At 38.5% G+C, this 20,259-nt stretch overlaps 1 protein-coding gene across 1 annotated transcript in view; it reads left to right on the top strand.

Moving 5' to 3' along the window:
• The window catches only part of LOC114010034 (C-type lectin domain family 12 member B), a 20,232-nt gene extending 6,916 nt beyond the window's left edge, over positions 1–13,316 (top strand). Inside the window, exons 3-6 of the mRNA XM_027776627.1 lie at positions 5,219–5,431; positions 7,674–7,837; positions 11,328–11,436; positions 13,028–13,316. Coding sequence (XP_027632428.1) covers positions 5,219–5,431; positions 7,674–7,837; positions 11,328–11,436; positions 13,028–13,044 — 503 coding nt within the window. The 3' untranslated portion in view covers positions 13,045–13,316. The remainder of the gene's footprint in view (positions 1–5,218; positions 5,432–7,673; positions 7,838–11,327; positions 11,437–13,027) is intronic.
• The last annotated feature ends 6,943 nt before the right edge of the window (positions 13,317–20,259 follow it).

Raw genomic sequence — 20,259 nt, 5'->3', positions numbered from 1 at the left:
GGACTGGGAACCCTGTGGTTCATGAGTAAGTTTCTAGTTTCATCTAAGGCTCTGGGGTGGTTTTGTCACACACATCTCAGTGAATCAGGTCCCGAGATACATGCATATAAATTGTTTATCCAAATACAGAGGAAAACAGGTTTCGTTTCTGTTTGAACACATTCTCCTGAGCTTATTTTAATATCAGATTGCTCCTGTGGTAACTACTCATGGCAGAATAATACCAAAGGTAGCAAAGTAAAGCCTATTTTTAAAGTTTATTTATTAATTTTTCATAGAGAGGAAGGGAAAGTGAGAAAAGGAGAGAAGAACCTTCAACATGGTCTTCACACTCTGATTCACCCCCTGTCCCAGCTGGACTGGATCCCAGGAATGCATCTTGCCCCCCATGCTTACAGAGGGTCCAGGATGTGAACCCAGGACCTTTTCCATGTGGATCCAGCTGCATTACCATTGAGCCATCAACTGGCCTTTAACCTGTCTGTTGTTGTTGTTGTTGTTGTTGTTATAAAACCAAAAGAAGTCTAAAAGAAGAATTTTACACTGAGTTTTCATGAAAATCTTATTTATATAAAATAAATTCTTCATTGAGATTGTCTCCACTTAAAATATACTGATTGTCCACACTCTATGGTAGAGGCTGAAAGATTGGAGGACATAAAAGCCTTGAAAATAGTTATGGACTCTGGAGACAGTGTGAAAAGAGAGAGAGAGAGAGAGAGAGAGACAGAGAAAGGGAAAGTGAGAAAGCAAGCCACCAGATCCGGGACTGACATAGTAATGATTTATTACCTGTTGATGATAACGTGTATAGTATTCCCAACTGGACTGGTCTGAGGTGTATTTCTTGTTGGGTAAATTCTCTTTACAAGTCAAATGATGTATAGTGATCACATGTATAAAAATAACAATAATGATTTTGTGAAGAGTTGGAGACGGAGTAGTTGTAGCCGCAGTTCCTACCTCCAGCTGCAGTCGGTTTCTTTGCCCGGAACCTGGGAGCGGGAGATTCAGAATCGAATCTCTTTTCCCTCACCTTCTTGGTTACAAATCTCTTGAAACATATTCAGTTAGGGGAACTTTGCTTGAGCTTTTTGGCTTTGTGAGGAATCTTACCATCAATTGCAATGACCAGCAGTGTTACCAACAAGACAGATCCTCTCCATGAAGTCCCGTGTGCTCACTGGGAATCTCAACACTGTTGTGGTCAAGAAGTCTAATGTGGGGGCAATCTTCTTGAAGTATGGCAGCATTGCGGGTAGCTCTGCTCATAAGGGCCTTGCCTTTGTTCAGTATGTTAATGAGAGGGATGCCTGGGCTGCTGTGGCAGGAGAGGACGGCAGGATGACTGCTGGCCAGGTTTCAGATATTAATCTGGCTGCAGAGCCAAAAGTGAACCGAGGAAAAGCAGGTGTGAGACGACCTGCAGCGGAGATGGACAGCTCTTCTTTTGCCTTGGACTATGACGTCCAATGCAATTATGATGACAGGATGCACAGTTCCACCGCCACCTCCTATTGCTCGTGCTGTAGTGCCCTCGAAACGCCAGTGTGCATCAGGAAACACTTCGCAGAGTGGAAAAACCTTCAATTCTAAGAGTGAACAATGAGGATCATCTTCCAAGTCTAGAAAGTTGAAAGGAGATGACATTCAGGCCATTAGGAATGAGTTGACCCAGATAAAACAAAAAGTGGATTCTTTCCTGGAAAACCTAGAGAAAAATCAAAACAGGAACAGAGCAAACAAACAAGAAAACCTGGAAAAAAATCAAAACAGGAACAGAGCAAACAAACAGCTGGAGTTGATCAAGGATGATGAAGAAGAGGCTGAGGAAAGAGAGGATGACAGACAGCGTCAATGGCGAGGATGACTCTTAAGCACATAGTGGGGCTTAGAAATCTTACCCGTTATTTCTTTACCGAGGCTCTTGTCTAAGGTCAAAATTTTCACCAGATCCTCTCACTGTTCTCCCCATCTTCGCCTCTCCCATGTTCATTCATTCATACTGCCCTGCGCCTGGTCCCATTTCACTTCTTCTGTTGCTCTTAGTAGTTTTGTTAAGTCTTACCCTGTAATTTTGCTTTTAATTTTGCTATCTCTTTATGACTTAACAATAAAACAGATGTGTGATTTAAAATAATGATAATAATAATAATAATAAGATAAAATTCTTCATTTTCATGACATTTTCACCATCCCCATCTCATTATAATTGCAAATACCTTTCAGAACACCATTATCTTTCTCTTGATCTTTTCTTCTAATTTTCTTACCAATGCTTAATTTTTCCTGAAATGGCAAGAATTTCAGGTCACTTTGATTTCCTGGGTTTCTATAATTGTTCCTGACATTCGTATAATAACTGATGTGTGGCACCCCTTTTATCCAAGAAACTGCAGGCTTCTGATAAGCACAGCTTATCACAACTCATTCTTTGTACTTTTTGGTTGAGTGACTGTGTAAATGAATAAATAAATGAGTGAACAAATACATAGATGAATAAACAAGCAGGATTAATAGGATTTTTTGAATATGAAAGCTAAGATATCTCATAAGAATAGGCAAATCCTAACCTATTTTTATCAGCTTGTTTCACATTTAAAAGGGGAGAGAGGCAGGGGATCCCAAGTATTTTAAAATATGTTATTTCAAAAAAGATCTAATACATGTACATTGTAAAAACTTGAAATTACAGAAAAGCAGAAGAAACATTGGTGGGGGCAGGCAGTCGTGCAGTGGCATGGGGCAGGTTCTGGGTTTGGGTGCCAGGACCACCCTGAGCATGCTGGGCACACTCACATGCCTGTGATCCAGACCAGTTGAAACGGAGTGGATATGGCATGAGAATTCTGTTGGGGGTGCCTGTCTCTCTCTCTCTCTCAGAAAAAGCAAATGAGTAAACTTAATCTTTTTTAAAAATGAAAGCTGTTGATAATGCATCATAAAAAGTAACAGTGTTTAAATATCGACATCCATTGGACCAATCCATGGTGTGGTAGTTAAGGCAGCTGGATCCCACATGGTGGACTATGTGGTTTGTGTCCTGGGCCTGCAGCTTGAGGAATACACTGGGAACATGGGTCCAAAATCTCAAAGAGAGAAATGGAGAAGAGATTGTGGCACAACCATCCCCCTTGGATGGTGATTTCTTACTTTCTCTTTCTTTGGCAAGTGCACACACCTGCTGACAACATTTTTAAAATATCTTTATCTATAGACATGCATTAATATTTGGGGGATCATAGAAGAGGTATAATTTATATCAACATTTCATTTAATTATTTAAGTAAATACTCTTACAATATATTACTTAACATTTATGAGTACAGTGTTTTCACATTATCTCGTTTAATCTTTATACTGTAGTTACTATATACTGTAGTTACTTTTTTTTTTTTTTTTTGAGAGGTTTTTTGCTACAGGGCACGTGCACTCGCCAGAAAGACAGAGACAGAGAGACAGAAAGTGAGAAATCGTCCCCCAGGGGGGGATGACCACACCACAATCCCTTTTCTTCCATTCTCCTCTTGGGATCTTGGGCACGCACGCACACACGCCTGGTGTGAGTTTAGGCCACTGGGTCCAGGACTCGAACCGCAGTTGACTGTATGGGAATCCAGCAACATAGGCATTATGCCAACTGCTGGTCCCTGTAATTACACTTTTTTCTTTAATTTCCAGGGTCAGAGGAAGCTCAAGTTATTTTCCTAATTCTATACAGTTTATAAGTGATCAGTGAGGCATTTTTGATCATATATTTATCATTTTATTTTACACTTTATGATTGTAATACTCCTTTGTCTTTTGCTTGTGTTTGTATTCGTATATTGCTATTTTTACCATATCTTCTTCAGTTCCCTGATTACCTTCCCAACTGCTGCAAAATTTGTTTCTTTAAATAGACACTCTTTAGTTGATAAGTAACAGGATTTTCCTAGCCAGTCTATATTTGGGACCATCTCTTCTCAAACCTTGATGCTAGTCAGAAAGGCTCTCTCCTCCCCTTTCTTTTCTGCAAAGTGCGTGCAAAGGCCTCCTGAGGAAATGAAAAGAGCATGGTGTGATTGAAAATAATTGCTAATATTTTGTTTCTTGTTTTATTCCACATAATATTCATAAACTTACTTTAAATGTTAAGGATTTGGGGCCATGCAGTTGTGCAGTGTGAACGCAGCTAATCTTCATGAGGAAGGCCCTGGGTTCTCATCCTGGGACCTCCCTGAGCACAGCTGCCATGGTCACATACGCTTGTGATCCAGACTGGCTGAGGCTGCCGGCAGCTGCTGGCAGGAGTACCCTCTAGGGATACCTGTTTCTCTTTCTGTCTCATCTCTTTCTTTTTGTCTCTCATGGAAGAAATAAATAAATAAATAAACCTTTAAAAAGTCTTTTTACGTTGCTGGGCCAGCTGGTAAACTAACATTAGTTTATCTCAAAACAAAACAAAAACAGATTATATTATTGTAATCCATAAAATGGTGAAGTTAAAAGGTTTTTTAGGACCAGCAAATGGTGTGGTGGTTAGGGCACTGGACTCCACATGGTTGACCAAGGTTTGAGTCCCAGACTGCAGGCTTGAGAATCATGCATGTACGTGTGACCAAAATCCCAAGAGGAGAATAAAGGAGAAAGGATTGTGGCAAGGCCATAACCCCCATATGGGGTGATTTCTCACTTTCCCTCTCTCTGTCTCTCTCTAGTGAGTACATGTGCCCTGTGCGGGGTTGGGGAGAAGGTTTTCTGAATCCTTAGACGTTTTTAGAGTCATGATCCCTCTTTTATAAAATTCATCTTTTTTGTACTGAGGCTAGTGTTTACCAGTTCTACATCCTTAAACTATGACTACATCTGTCCAAGAACTTCAAATTCACAACACATAGGCTCACAAAGATATGACACTGCCTCAACGTGTAATTTTCTTTTTCTAAAACTACCAACTGAATTACATACGCTTTTATATTTGTATCTATGCTTCACAAGGATCTTTTTAAAATGATTTGAACATTTCTTTAAAGATGAATGAGTGCTATTGAGTAACATAAACCATTTTTATCTCAAATTTTAGTACCAGGAGTATATAAAGTCAGTATTTTATTCCTCTTTAGGTATCATAATATGAGCCCTCCATTAAACTTTAAAATAATAACTAATGTGATTATAATATAATCTGTTGGTAAACTCTATGTTCAAATTATTAATCTCCTAATATTAATTTTAGACTACCAAGAACTCTTCTTGTGCAACAGAACAGCATTTGAAATACAACAAAACCGAATGGAACAGTTGGAGAGAAACTGGACATTATTTATGGCTAAGTTTAAAAATGTCTCAAGTGAGCACAGCATTTTTAAAATTGTATCAGAAAACACATTAATAGAGTTGAACAACTATACCTCAAACTACTGCGAAGACTTAAAGGAGAAGAAAGATGGTAAGTGAAATAGTCTCTTTCAAATAGTCTCATCTGTAACAGGGTTCTCCAAGTTCCCCTACCCTTCTCCCTGGGTTCTGAATCTTGGACTATCTCTAAAAACAAAAGGAAAAACAACAACAGCAAACAAAACAAAACAAAACATGGGAATGTGACCCAGCAAGTGATGTGGTAGTTAAGGCACTGGATCCAACATGGCTCACTCTGTGGTTCAAGTCCCAGAACTGGTGACTCAAAAAATACACCAGATACATGTGTGTGGGTGCCCAAAATCCTGCGACGAGAATGGAGTAGGGATTATGTCATGGCCATTCCCCTGGGAGAAGTTGGAGGGTAATTTCTTACTTTCCCTCTCTCACCATCTCTCTCTGTCTCCCTCTAGCAAGTATACTTAACCTATGACCAAAAATCTTAAAAAAAAAAAGGAATGCAGTGATCACAAAGTTTTATATGAAAAACCACACTTATATTTCTTGAAAGTTTCTTTAACTATTATCTTATTTTAATAAAACTAATACATAAATATTGATATATCTCTCTCATTATAAATTTTTAGTTTCTTGAATCCCCATGACTTTTTTCCTTCTTTCACACTTTTATTTTATCCTCACATTTTAATGGAGTTTAGCTGGAAGAATAGGTGATAAGTGTTTTGCATCGTAGCATGTCTGAAAAAAGGCCTTAATTTTGGTTAAATTCGAAGGTTAAAAATTAGTTTCACTGAGACCAGCACACGATGTAATGGTTGCATCACTGGACTCCCATGTAGTTGATCATGGTTCAAGTCCTGGACCTGAAAGCGTAAAACTCACGCAGTGTAAAACTCACTATGTGCGTGTGTGCCCAAGATCCTGAGAGGAGAATGGAAGAGAAGGGATTGAGGCATGGCCATCACCCCTGGAGGGTGATTTCTCGCTTTCTGTCTCTCTCTGTCTCTCTGGTGAGCACACATGCCCTATAGCAAAAATCTCTCTAAAAAGAAAAATTAGTTTCACAAAATGACCTCAGAAACAGAGAGATGTAGGATTACAGGACACTGGGGAGAATATGGGATGGGAGATTAGAATGATGTTGATTAAAGGAAACGAAATTGTAGACAGAAGAAACAATAAATAAAACTAAAGTTGAGAGAATGTGGTTAACAACAATTTACTACATACAATGTTACAAATGGTTGAGGTGCTGGGTATACTAGTTACCCTGATTTAATCATTGTAATGTTACAAATAGTTGAGATGCTGGGCATACTAGTTATCCTGATTTAATCATTACACATTTTATTTCTGTACTGAAACATTACACTGTAAAAATGGTTATAGTAATCTAAAAATGAAAAAATAATATGAAGCAGACTATAAAAGCAATACCATATGAGTTGCTTTCATCAACACTTGACAAAATAAAATACAGACTTCCCTCCCCGCCCAAAAAAGAAAAAAAATTAATTTCACAGATAATATTGGGAAAGTTGCTTCATCGGCCCTTAAAGAGCAATATTGTTTATAGATCTATCTTTATTGTGATTTTTGTTTCAAAAAATGACCGGAATTGAACTTTAAAGATAATTACTCTATTTGGGGGCACTGAAACAGTAAGATATTCTAGGTCTGAGTGTTTTCAATGATTTATTTGCTCTGCACTCTGTGGACTTTCACACTGAAAGCTCATGCCTTTCAAATTTAAGGAAAGTATGTACTATTATTTATAAGTTCATTTATTCCTTCATGGCATTTCCTCCTCCGTTTTTTCCTGTCTTCTCTGGTACAGATAACAAAATTTGTAGATTTTCATATTTTCTATAGACATTTTTTTCTTTTTTGGTTTCAGACTTTAGATTTCCTTTTCTTTCCTTCTCACTCTCACTCTGGAAACAGTGAAGTGTGAAACATCTAGCAGAATAAAACTGACTTTGGGCCCTGTTGCAATAATCTAGACAACACTGAATTTTTCTGCTTGCTTTTCATGCCTTCATCATATTTTTTTCCTATATGTCTATGATTTTTCTTCTATCTTCAGTCTTCAGATTATTCCAGATCTGAATCCCACTTCTCTTCAGATCATAGTCTCTTCCTGCTCTCCTTATTTTAAATAATCATCTCATTCGATGGATAATTTTATTAACCTTTTCCGTCTAGAATGCAAATGTTTTAAGATTCTGTTATATGTGTGCTAGTCTGTCTGTGCACACATTACACAAATGCACAGACAGTACCTTTATAGGCCTTTCCTGTTTTTTTTTCAGTCTTCGCATTTAACCTATGCTCAGACTCATGGATATGGCACCAAAACAGCTGTTACTACTTTTCTACTGAACAAAAATTTTTTGAGAAAAATACCAGTGATTGCAGAAAACAATATTGCTCCCTGATGAAGATGGACAATGAACAGAATTGGACTCTAACCCAGGTCTGTGTTACAGTGTGAGGTGCATCGAAAGAAACGTCTTGGTATTGTTAAGGTTCAAGTAAGAGGATCTGTGTTGGCTGTTTCCAATAACTGGCTTTCCTACCCTTTGTCCTTACCCGTTCCTCTGAGTGGGGTCACAGAAGATTCACAAGTTCAAATAGCAAAGATAGGAGTTGGCAGATGGCGCAGTGGTTCAGGTGCTGGACTTCCACATGGCCGACCATGGTTCAAGTCTCAGACCTGGTGGCTTGCTTTCTCACTTTCCCTTTCTCTCTCTTTCTGTCTCTCTCTGGTCAAATTAAAATAATAATAACAACAACAAATAAAATAAATAATTCTTTTTTAAAAATAGCAAAGATGTACAATTATTAGGAGAGTTGCTAGCTCTTGAGACAGATCATAACAGACAAGCTACGGAAAAGTATTTCTTTGGTATTTCCTACTTTATTTTGATTTCAGGTTCTTGTATAACGAGAAAGAAGACGGTAGTGATTTACTTTTAGTTTTGAGGCATGTTTTAATGCCCCACTGATGTACACTAAATAATGAGCATCTCTTCCCCCTTAAGTTATCCACAGATGAAAAATTATACTCTGGTATATGTTATACATGTTATAGTCTGTAAGTTCTCTCTCTTATCTGCACATACGCCAATCCTACCAGTGTTACTAAAGTTTAAATACAAAGACACAAATCTGCACATTCGCCAATCCTACCAGTGTTACTAAAGTTTAAATACAAAGACACAAATCTGCACATTCGCCAATCCTACCAGTGTTACTAAAGTTTAAATACAAAGACACAAATCTGCACATTCGCCAATCCTACCAGTGTTACTAAAGTTTAAATACAAAGACACAAATCTGCCATACGCCAATCCTACAAGTGTTACTGAAGTTTAAATACAAAGACACAACTTGTGATTCTTCTGTGACTTCCACTCAGAGGAATGGGTAAGGACAAAGGGCAGGAGAGCCAGTTATTGGAAATAGCCAACATAGATAAAGTTACTGTAATGTTCATTATTTTCTTGTTATTATTTTAGTTTCTTCAGGGTAGAAACATCTTTTTCATCATTGTATTTTATATCCAGTACCTTGCTTTATAATACAATTTCAGTCACCCATTTGAAAACGGTTTGATTGGAATCCAGTGAATGAGTGAATGTTAGCTCACCTTCACCCAGAAGTCAATACAACATATTAGATAGTCAGGAAACTCATGACATATTTTTCAGTGCAAAAGTGTGTCATAACTTTCCTGTCAACCCAATATAATTAAATAAAAGCAGAGAAATTCATGAACACCAGGCTGTTCCTGGATTGTTGCATTTTCAGTCTCATTATGAATTTTGACATAGGACTCCATCACAAATGGACAGTTTTTATTTTCTATACTGAGAAATGATGGCGGTTTCTTTCTAACTGTCACACACTCTAGTTGTGGTAGACCTGGTAAGCTATTTATTTGTTTACTTGGTACTTTTATTTTTATTTAATATTTATTTATTTAATCATCCATATACATCAAACAACAAAAAGTGCTTTCAGAACCTAAAGGAGGCTCTTTATTTGAAAGTGCGAGTCTCCTTTTCCCTTATAACATTCTTTAGAACACTAAAAATTAGGTCCTGGTCTAATATTGTTATCCTTTCTTTTCTTTATATTCTGCAGAATGAATATTTATCTGTATGGTTTGTTGAAAGTTACCATTTTTTACTCTCTCCTAGATAGGAAACAAATTTCTTTTCCAATTAAACCAATAAAATGCTACATCAGGACACCTATTCACACTTAATGGAAACATAGCCCAATAAAGTTTGGCAATCCATCTCGGGCTCCCAGACACAGTTTTTCCTGTTTCCAAACTACCATAAATCCAGAATACACATCTAGTATTGAGCCAAGAAAGGGCTACGATGCCAGTCACATGATGCTGCTCATGTCTATAGGCCAGGTGATTATGATCAAATTCATTGCAGAGGTCAGTTTCTGTGGTTTAAATAACCAAGACTGACACAGGTAAGGGTTCTTAGCCAGTCACTTGCCTGATCGCCCAGGACACGCCTAGATTCCACCCTTTGTCCTAACATATTATCAATTAGCAACCTTTTCACTTTCAAAAGCAGTTATAATTAGAGCAGTACCCTTCATGGTGGTCAAAAACCTAGAATAAAGCTGGCTTTACCATGTTGTCATCACCAGTACATGTAAGAACTCACACAGCGGAAGCAAGGAAGTCATTCTGTACTGTATTCATTCCACTAAGAACCCTCCCTGTTTTCTGTCTTGAATGAAATATTAACCTTTATAACTAAAAGAATCGTCAGTTATGTGGATTATATGTTTGTATTTGGATCTTACTATGTGCATTGCTTTTACAAAAACTGAAAAGTGTAGTGCTCAAAAAGGACAGTTAAAATGACTTGAAATCTAAATAAGGAGGCCAGTTCCATATCCTGGCGGTAAGGCAGCCAAATTCCACATGGCCAACTGCATAGTTTGAGTCTCAGAGCCAGTGGCTTGAGAAACATGCCAGGCACTTGTGCATGCGTGCCCAAATTCCTGAAAGGAGGAAGATGGAGAAGGGATTGCAAGGTGACCATTCCCCACGTGGGGTGCATTCTCATTCTCTCTGCCTGTCTCTCTCTCTGGCGAGCATATAAACCCTTTAACAAAAACAAAAACGAAATAATGAAGGAAAGAAAGAAATGTAATGAGAAAGAAACAACAAAATAAAATTTAAACTCCAAATTATTCCCTTAATAATCTTAAACATTAATTGAACACAAGGTATCTTTAATATAGTAAGAAGAAATCCATAGTACCACGAAGAGTTTTAAAGACATGAATACTTATTTCAGGATAAGACTTGGTGAAGAGAGCAATGGGTCTCGATTCCACAGTAAATGGAGAAAGAAAATGAGAACCTCAGGACCAGCAGTTGGCATAATGGCCATGTTGCTGGACTCCCATGTATTTGACCCTAGTTCGAGTCTCAGACCCGGGGGCTTAAACTTACGCCAGGTGCATGTGCGTGCGTGCCCAAGATCCTGAGAGGAGAATGGAGGAGAAGGGATTGTGGTGTGACCATCCCCCCGGGGAGTGCTTTCTCACTTTCTGTCTCTCTCTGTCTTTCTGGCGAGTGCACGTGCCCTATAGTAAAAACCTTTCCAAGAAAAAAAAAAAAAAGAAGAAGAAAGAAAATGAGAATCTCTGCATACATAGACATGTTGGTATTTGGAAGAGTGAGGCTTAGCTTTTCTGATAACTTCCGTTCATGGCTGTTATTTGCTGAATGTTAGAGTGCAGTCCTGATCTTAAGACAGAAGCTTGAGAAGATTTAATTCTACTGAGGGGGAAAAGAAAAGAAAAGAAAAACAATGTGATCGTTGAGTGGAGTTTTATGATACTAAACTGGTTCTGTTGCACTGGAATGGGCTTCCGGCAGAACAAAGCAACTGTAATTGGTGTGTTCCTTCTGTTTACAGCTGTTCTTTAGTGGTCTTCCATCACCTCACCTCTGGGTTGGTCTGAACTGTACTCTCAACAAAAGAAATCAGACAACAGAGAATGTATCGAATTTCTGCAGCTTGGCCTGTGAGTTTGACCTATCTTTTCCTTCCTACCAATAATAGTAATATCTAGTATGAAAATTTCGATGTCACTTCTCTTACAGTCATCCTCCCCCCCACACCTATGGTCAAAAATGTATACAAGAAAGGCAAGAAATTCTGGGATCATTGTCTCTACCTCAGCCAATTCGTGTTTTCAGTTTTTGTTTTTGTTTTGGAGGAAAAAAATCTATTCCATATAGAAACTACAATGGCAAGGACAGGAAGTAGAAACTCAGAAGCCATACTAAGCTCTCCTGTCCCTTCATAATATTGCCCCACACCTTCCTAGGACATTAAGAAATTGAAAGCAGGTGTAAGGACACTGTCAAATAAAGACGAAGGGCATATCCCTATGTAAGGTTAAACAAAGTGGCCCCTTGGAAGGTAAAGTCTGCTTTGTCTCTGCTACTTTGCATGTCATCTACGTAAATAATACAAGCAAATACTCTTTACTAAGGAAGACCATGACAGTGTTTTCAGTGAGTTATCATCAAGGTGACCATATGATTTACTGTCCAAACCAGAACACTTCTGAGAGTGTGCTATTGGTAATTACATCAAGATACCAAGGTAGATAGCAAGTAGCTTGGACAAGCTTAGATTCAAGGTCATCCTAGTTATACAATTTACTCTGACCTCTTGGGTGAAATTGATAACTTGGCTTTGAGTTAAGAACTCTAGCAAATTTTTATGGCAGTAGAAAAAAAATCTCCATGGTCATTGTCACTTTGTTTTATTTTACCTAAAATAATTTATTAAGAAAAAGAATAATAAGTTTTGGAAATGTTAGATTTGTGAGGTAATGTCTGGCTTTTGAGATAAATGAAGCTAAGGACTCATTTTATTTATTTATTTTTGAAATTGTTATACATTCGATCGCTATATGCCATTACAGCTTGCAAAATAAATTTTCCCAGCATGAATACATTGCATATTTGTCTAGTTAAAGATATTATCATACACATTATCATCCACAGATAATTTTCCATTTTCATGTCCCTTAAATGCTTTGCTTCTTTTTCATCTTGATCCCTTTCCTCTCACCATCCTCCACCTCCCACCCTCCTCCCACACTGTCTCTTCCCCCTTGATCCCTTTCCTCTCACCAACCTCCACTTCCCACCCTCCTCCCACACTGTCTCTATTAGCCACAATTGTTCTCCATGCTTTCATGTCTTTTAGTCTTTTGTTTTCTGCCATAGAGTACAGATATTGGTATATATTAAGTGGAGACATACAATGCCTCTCTTTCATAGTCTGGCTTGCTTTGCTTAGCAGTAAATTTTCCATATCCACTCACTTTATATAAAATACCAGGATCTCATTGTTTTTTATGGCTGAGTAGTATTCCATAGTGTATATGTGCAACACTTTTTCAATCCGTTCATCTACTTATGGGCATTTGGGATGGTTCCATGTCTTAGCAATTGTGAAGAATGCCTCAGTAAACATGGATGGGCAAATACTTTTCCAACTGAGTGTATTCCTATTCTTTGGGTAGATACCCAGGAGTGGAATTGCTGGATCATATGGTAGCAAATGACTCATTTTAATCTTTTTTTTTTTTTCCTCAGGCTTGGCTCCCCCATAAATATTTCAAGCACTGAATCCATGAAGTATGTAATATTTAATGGACCTGAAATAATTGGAAAATCTAATGACTCTAGTATTAATTATAATTGTGAAACCAAAGCAGATACATCAAAGTTTTCTCTCCTAGGTAAATGCCAACACTCTTAGCTTACTAAAATAGTGCCGAACCAGGCCACTTGGTGATGTAGTGGTTAAGGAGGCCGGATTCCATGTCTACAACTGCATAGTTCACATCTTAGACCTAGTGGCTTGAAAAACACAATAGTTGTGTGTGTGCATGCCCAAAATCCTGAGAGGAGAATAAAGGAGATGGGATTGTGGCATGGCCTTCCCCCTGAGGGGTGGGAGGTGCTTTCTCACTTTCTCTCTCCTCTCTCTCTCTCTTTCTGGCGAGCTCATGTGCCCTGTAGCAAAAAATTTAAATTAGTAAATAAATAAATAAAAAGTAAAATTCATAGAAGCAGAGACTGAAACGGTGGTTTCCAGGGGCTGAGGGGCTGATGGCACAGGAAAATAGGGAGGCATTAGGACAAGAGTATGTAGTTTCGAATTGCAAAATAAAGTCATGTTGGATGAATAAGTCCTAGAGAGTATGGTACAGCATAGTGCCTATAGTAACAACAACAATGACAATAATAATAATAATGAAGAGGGTAGGAGGAAATTGATGGTATAATTCTCAGTCAGAGGCTGAAGGCCTATAAGCTCCAAGAACTTCTAGGGCAAGCCCCAAAGTCCGGAGGCTGAAGAACCTGGAATTCTGATGTCCAAGGGCAAGAGTAGAAGTGTAACCTCCTCAGGAATAGAGATGGAAAGAGAAGTCGCTCCCCTTCTGCCTGCCCATTCCACCCAGTCCACCAGCTGATTGCCACCTGCACACGTAGAGGGCAGATCACCCCCAGGCAGTTCGCTGACTTTCGAGCCATTTCCCTCTGGAAACACCCGCACAGACACATCCAGAAAAACTGTTTCACCAGCCAACTAGGCCTCCCTCAATCCGGTCAAGGTCACACCTAAAATTAAGCTTCACGCTATCATACCCCATACTCCATTGCACCATTTCAGGTCTATGCATATGTGGAGGGACAATAGGCTCTGGAGTATGATAGAACTGTCTCAAAATCCAACTTCACCCTATGTAGCTATGAGAAGTCAGGCAAGCTCTGTGCTAAATCAAGCTTTCATGTCCACATCTACAAAATCGAATAATCTCAGATATGATAACATTGGGTCATTGGAAAAGTCATGATGCATAGAAAAACAGAAAATATGTCATGACTTTTCTAATGATCCAATATATTGAATTCATCAAGTATGGTGCCTGCCATATAAGGAATATTTTTTAAACATAGGTCCTTTTGCTCCTTGTTTTGAGCCAACTGAGGTTAGGGGTCTCGTCATTTTGATCTCTATATGCATACTATAGGCTTGCTCATTGACTGATGTGTAATTGGCACACAGGTCTGCTAGTTAACATGTAAATTATTTGCAACTGTCATGCACACAAGTTAAAATATCAGTTGTGGGGACCAGAAGGTGGTATAATGGTTACATCATTGGATTCCCACATAGTCAACCACGGTTCGAGTCCCAACTCAGCGGCTTTAAACTCATGGCAGGCATGTGTGCATGCATGCTCAAAATCCCGAGAGGAGGGGGAGAGGGCATTACAGCGTGGCCATTCCCGCTGGGGGGTGACTTTTTGCTTTCTGTTCCTCTGTCTCTCTCTGTCTCTCTGGTGAGCACACGTACCCTATAGCAAAAATCTTTCTTTAAAGAAAGAAAGAGAGAGAGAGAGAGAGAAAGAAGGAAAGAAAGAAAAGAACGGTTTTGTATTTGAAAGACGCAAAGACAGGGAGACCAGAAATCTGACTTGAAGTCCAACTCATCTTCTTGATGTTCACTCCTAACTTTTATATATGCATTTCTGGCTTCATAAATTGTCCTACCTTGTCCCAGTTGGACACGAATAGCCTCAGAATCAAGACAGGTCCAATCCAAATAATGTCACCCTGCAGGGGAGTTTGAAGGTCAGTACTTAAAGAATGAGAGAAAACGTAGCTCCATAGAAATGAACCCCACTCATAGAGTATCTGGACCAGGCAAGATTGATGAGGCCTGACAGCTCAATCTTCAGTTCTCAGCTGAGAAGCCACTTCCTCCTGAAAACCTTCTACGGCCTCCCATGTTGAATAACCTCCCTTCTTTATGTCCTGTGGTGGCCATGCTTACTCATATCATCACACTTATCACTCCAAAAGATTTTCCTCTTGATGGCAAGAATGATGGCTTGTGCACTAGTATGTCTCTCATGCCTAACATGATACTCAAAAAATGGCCAGCTGCTGTTTTTATAGACTTGAAAATATAGTTTAAAACGAAGAAAGCATTGGGTCATGCAGTAGCACAATGGTAATATAACGGCACCACAGAGGAAAGGCCTTGGGTTCACATCACAGGACCTCCCTGAGCATGCAGGGGTGCACATGCATTCATATGATCTGGTTAGGATGAGACTGGAGGTAGGTCACGGCGCTGGGGAGGCCTGCTTCTCTGTCTCTCTTTCATGGAATAAATAAATGAGACACTAGTTTGTAAATACCGCTGAAGAATCATGCATATCATGTAGAGTTGGAATAAAGGTTGCTTCAATAAAATTGGTCAATTGTTCTACACTAGTCAGGTCTCTAGCTCTGTTAATAGAAACTTCATTTAGCTTAAGAAAATGAAAGCATTTGCTATCTGACCAAAGTAGGAAGGTTAATGAGGTAGGGCATAAAACTGAAGAAAAAGCTACCACATTGAGGTCTTTAAGGATGAAACTGCACTCCCCTACCCTGTTTCTCTTTGAACATTCCTTCCTCTTTTGTACTGTGATTAACCTCTGTGGAATATTGATGAGGCGATAATTAGCCCTGGCTTTAGCAAGCCCAGCTAAAACATAGTTTCCACCTCTGAGCTTCACTTTGGCAAATCACAGAACTGCGTTGCTTGAATCACACTTGTTCTTGCTTGAACCAACCAAGAATAAAGAATATTCTTTGCTACTAAAGAATAAAGTTGAGGTTCACATTCAGTTCCAGTGTAGGTTCTGTGCCCATCTCTATGTCTCAGAGAAAATACCTGGAAATGTTCATCAAGTAGACAAATGAGGTCTCTCAAGGAAAAGAGAGTATTACTTCCAAGGGGTACAGACAAAAGGATGTGGGGAAAACCCAAAGATGAGAAAACAAAACCAATACTGGGTCATCAGGTTTGATTTTCTAGTCAGATACTAGACTGTCTATAAGTAAATGTTAATAATAATATTCACAAATATCTTGTTTTCCAAAATTTTACTAGGAGATTTCTTTTATATTATTTCATAAAATTCTCATATTCTGATAGTTAATGTCTGTTTTCAAAAAGAGAACATTATTATCCAGGTACATTAAGTAATTTTCTAAAATTTCAGATATGGTGGCAGAAGAATTGGGAATTTTATTTTGTTTTATAATTCATTTTAATTTCAACATACATTGCAGTAACAGAGCCGACAGGTGGTGTGGTGGTTGAGGCACTGGACTTCCACATGACCGACCTTGGTTCAGGTCCCGAATCTGACAACTTACTGTCTCACTCTCCCTTTCTCTCTTTCTGTTTCTCTCTGGTCAGAATTGAAGAATAATGATAATAAATAAAATTTAAAATAAATAAATCTTAAAAAAATACATTGCAGTTACCACTAGAGTTAATACTTAGAGATGAATAAATAACACATTGCAACATTTGCAAATCAGCAACCAAGGTTGTAAATTATATTCATATTTTTTTTAAGTTCCCTTCTTAGGGTCAAAAATACACATTAGCATCTAAGAGTTGAGCCAAAGACATGTGCTTATATTTTTTTGAAAAGTTATTGACACCTTCTAAAATAGCTATAATTTCTATCTATAAAAATGTATCTCATTTAGTGGGGATGGACTATTTTCATTTAACTCCACTATAAATTTCTTGAGTCAAATGGTAAAAGAATTTAATTTGGAGACACTCAAACTTACACTATTACCTGAATAGTGTGAATAATAATAGAAGACTTAGAATTTAGGATACAGAACACAAACTCCTGACTTGTCATTATTACCGAATTTGGATAGGGGCCCAGCAGGTGGCAGTAGTGGCCAGTGCATGCACCCTATAGCAAAAATCTTTTTTTTTTTTTTAAAAAAGACTATTTAATTTAGTGGAGTTTAATTAATTAATGAAAGTGAAGGAACGAGACAGTAAAACAATTTGAATTGGTTACATTCTGAAGTTGGTCTGTTAAAGGCAGAATGCTTGTGACTGAAGTCGAGCTGCTGTGATTGGCTGTAACCTAGCAACCAACCCAAAGCAGTCTATCTAAATGAGGTCACAGTTTATAGAAACCAAGCAGGAGTAGGAGGCTGTTCTCATATTCTATAACAATACTCTTTTTATCATATTAGGATAACCTACTTTTACTCGGTACTAGAAAATTTAAGAGTACAAATCAAAAGTATTAAATGGTAGCTACGGTAGTTTCCTTTCAATGTTCAGTAGCCCAGTGGCAGCTATTTTTGGTCTAATCCTGGTTCATACTAAGAAAAAAAGAAAAGTCTCCAAATCCTTTCCCTGACGGGGCAATTTATTAGAAGCACAGCAAATACCCAAATTGTGAAACAACGGAAACACGTTCCATAGGCTGGAATGCACCTATCTGTCATCACTCTGATGAGCTACTGCCCCCTACCGGTGATGCCAAAGAAGTTTCCTCTGGTCTTGCATGATTTTCTGGATATGAAAAAAAGCTCCAGCCTATATATTGCCCTAAGGATTACAGAAGTTCTGCTTGGAATACTACCACAAATTTCATCTACTCTTTCTGTAAATAAAATATTTGCTCTCCAGGTATATATATATATTTTTTAAATAAAGCGGGGCCCTTCAGATGAAGCTTTACTTTTCAGCGCTCTGCCCTTTCTCTTAGGGGAACTTTTGAGTTCCCAGGGACTGTGCCCATCGGTTTCTGTGGACTTTCTACCATTCAACCCTGTACCAAGAACTAGGTCACATCAAGAACTAGGGGACCAGCAGATGGCATAATGGTTAGGTCGCTGGCGTCCCTCACTGGGGGCCTGTGCGTGTGTGCCCAAGATCCCAAAAGGAGAATGGAGGAGAAGGGATTGCGACGTGGCCATCCCTCCTGGGGGTGATTTCTGGATTTCTGTCTCTCACTCTCTCTCTCTGTCTTCCTGGTGAGTGCATGTGCCCTATAACAAAAACCTCTCTTAAAGTAAATAAATAAATAAAAAGAACTAGGCCGTTAAACATCATCCTCATCTCCACCCTCATGCTGTGGGCCCTGATTTTACAGGTGGCCTTTTTCTCTGGAGAACTGTTGTTATCATTATTATTGCAACACAATTGATTTCACAGTCATCCACAGTGACCCTTCCCTACTACACACAGACATTCTGAGAAATTCTGACCTCCGAAACTATTTTGAGAAGCATGAATATTAGCTCCAGATCATATTTATAGAGGTTTAATGTACATGCACACATGAAGGCATACTTGGGTTTATTATTAGAAAATGGATTCCTACCTGAAAAAATAATTAGATCATGAAGAAACACAGAGTATCATCAATATACCCAAGGTGACATCTATCTATCCTGACATAAAAACATGAAATTAAATACAAAAAATGAGACTTTTAATATTTTTATGCTACCTTTTGATTGTATTTCTAACAGTGTTTTTAGAAGGTAAAAATCCCAGAACTTCACAGATTCATGTAAGCATGGGGGAAAATATTAAATCCATCAAAAAACAAAATAAGAAATTTGGGTATAGTGAAAAGAGAGAGGAAGAGAACTCTGGCAGAGAAAGTAAAGCAGTTCTGGAAGTTACTACACTTTTTCCACAGTGAAATAAATTCTAAACTTATGAAAAGAAAGTATTTGCTAGAGGCTTTAAATTAGAAAATTCCTTCCCAAACTCTACTGACTTCAGAGTCTGCTTTACATCCTGAACTCCAGCACAATGATGCAGTTCCCCAGAGAACACCACATGCAATAACATTTAGAGAGTTGTATTATTTGTTAAACCCACAAAGCTGTGTTTTTGTCAGACAGGGAACCAAGCTATACGTTTTACACGGATCCTGACACTTTGTTCCCATTGTTCCTGTCTGAGGCACCTGGTACATACTTTTGGAAGTGCTGCCGTGTGTGTGTGTGTGTGTGTGTGTGTGTGCACGCATGTGTGTGTGTGTGTGTGTTTTAAACTTTTGCTATAGGGCATGTGCACTCACTAGAGAGAGACAGAGACAGAGCCAAGCCGTAATCAGGAAAGGGATAAATTACCCCCCAGGAGGATGGCCAAGCCGTAATCCCTTCTCCTCCATTCTCCTCTCAGGATTTTTCCTGGCACACACACCAGGAGTGTTTTCCAAGCTGCCAGGTCTGGAATTTGAACCACGCACTTGGCCATGTAAGATCCAGTATTGCTATACTCTAGGTAAGCCTATATTTTCTGTTTTGTTTTTCTGTCTTTTTTTTGTTTTCTTTTATTTCTTTCTCTCTTTTTTTGAAGACAAAATTGTCATCTAAATAATTGGACCAATTAAATTTTGCCTCATAGCTGATGACATAGAAGAGAAAAGGCATATTGAATGGGTGTTGAAGAAAATATTTCTGAATACACACACGCACACACGAGTTGATATCTACAGAGCTGATGTGTATGCAGTTAGTCAAATGATGCTCACCTGTTTTAGGAATTAAAAAGGAGACCAAACAATTAAAGCTAAACCCAATGGTCAGAAGAATTTCCAACATCAAGTTCACCCACTGAAAGGAACTTTTCTCAGAAACAAGTTCTGTCTAGACACAAAGAACTTTGGAGAACTGAAAATGAAGGCATTTTCATTTGGTAACTGTAACCATGAAAGTTATTGCTCCTTTAAAATTGCCAGTGGACTGGTCTGAGAAGTATTTCATGTTGGTAAACGCTCTTTATAAGCCAAATGACATAAAGTGATTAAATATTTAAAAAAATAAAGAGAATAAATAATAATAATAATCTGAAAAAATGATGAAAAGCAGGACCAGCAGTTGGCACAAGGTCTATGTCGCTGGACTCCCATGTATTCGACCGCGGTTCAAGTCCTGGACCCGGTGGCTTAAACTCACTCCAGGCACATGTGCGT

This window comes from Tupaia chinensis, unplaced genomic scaffold, assembly GCF_000334495.1.
Source record: "Tupaia chinensis unplaced genomic scaffold, TupChi_1.0 Scaffold000058_1, whole genome shotgun sequence".
In the NCBI taxonomy this organism is placed as follows: Eukaryota; Metazoa; Chordata; class Mammalia; order Scandentia; family Tupaiidae; genus Tupaia; species Tupaia belangeri.
The sequence above is the reverse complement of the archived record's forward strand: the minus strand, read 5'-3'. Positions and strand labels throughout refer to the sequence as shown.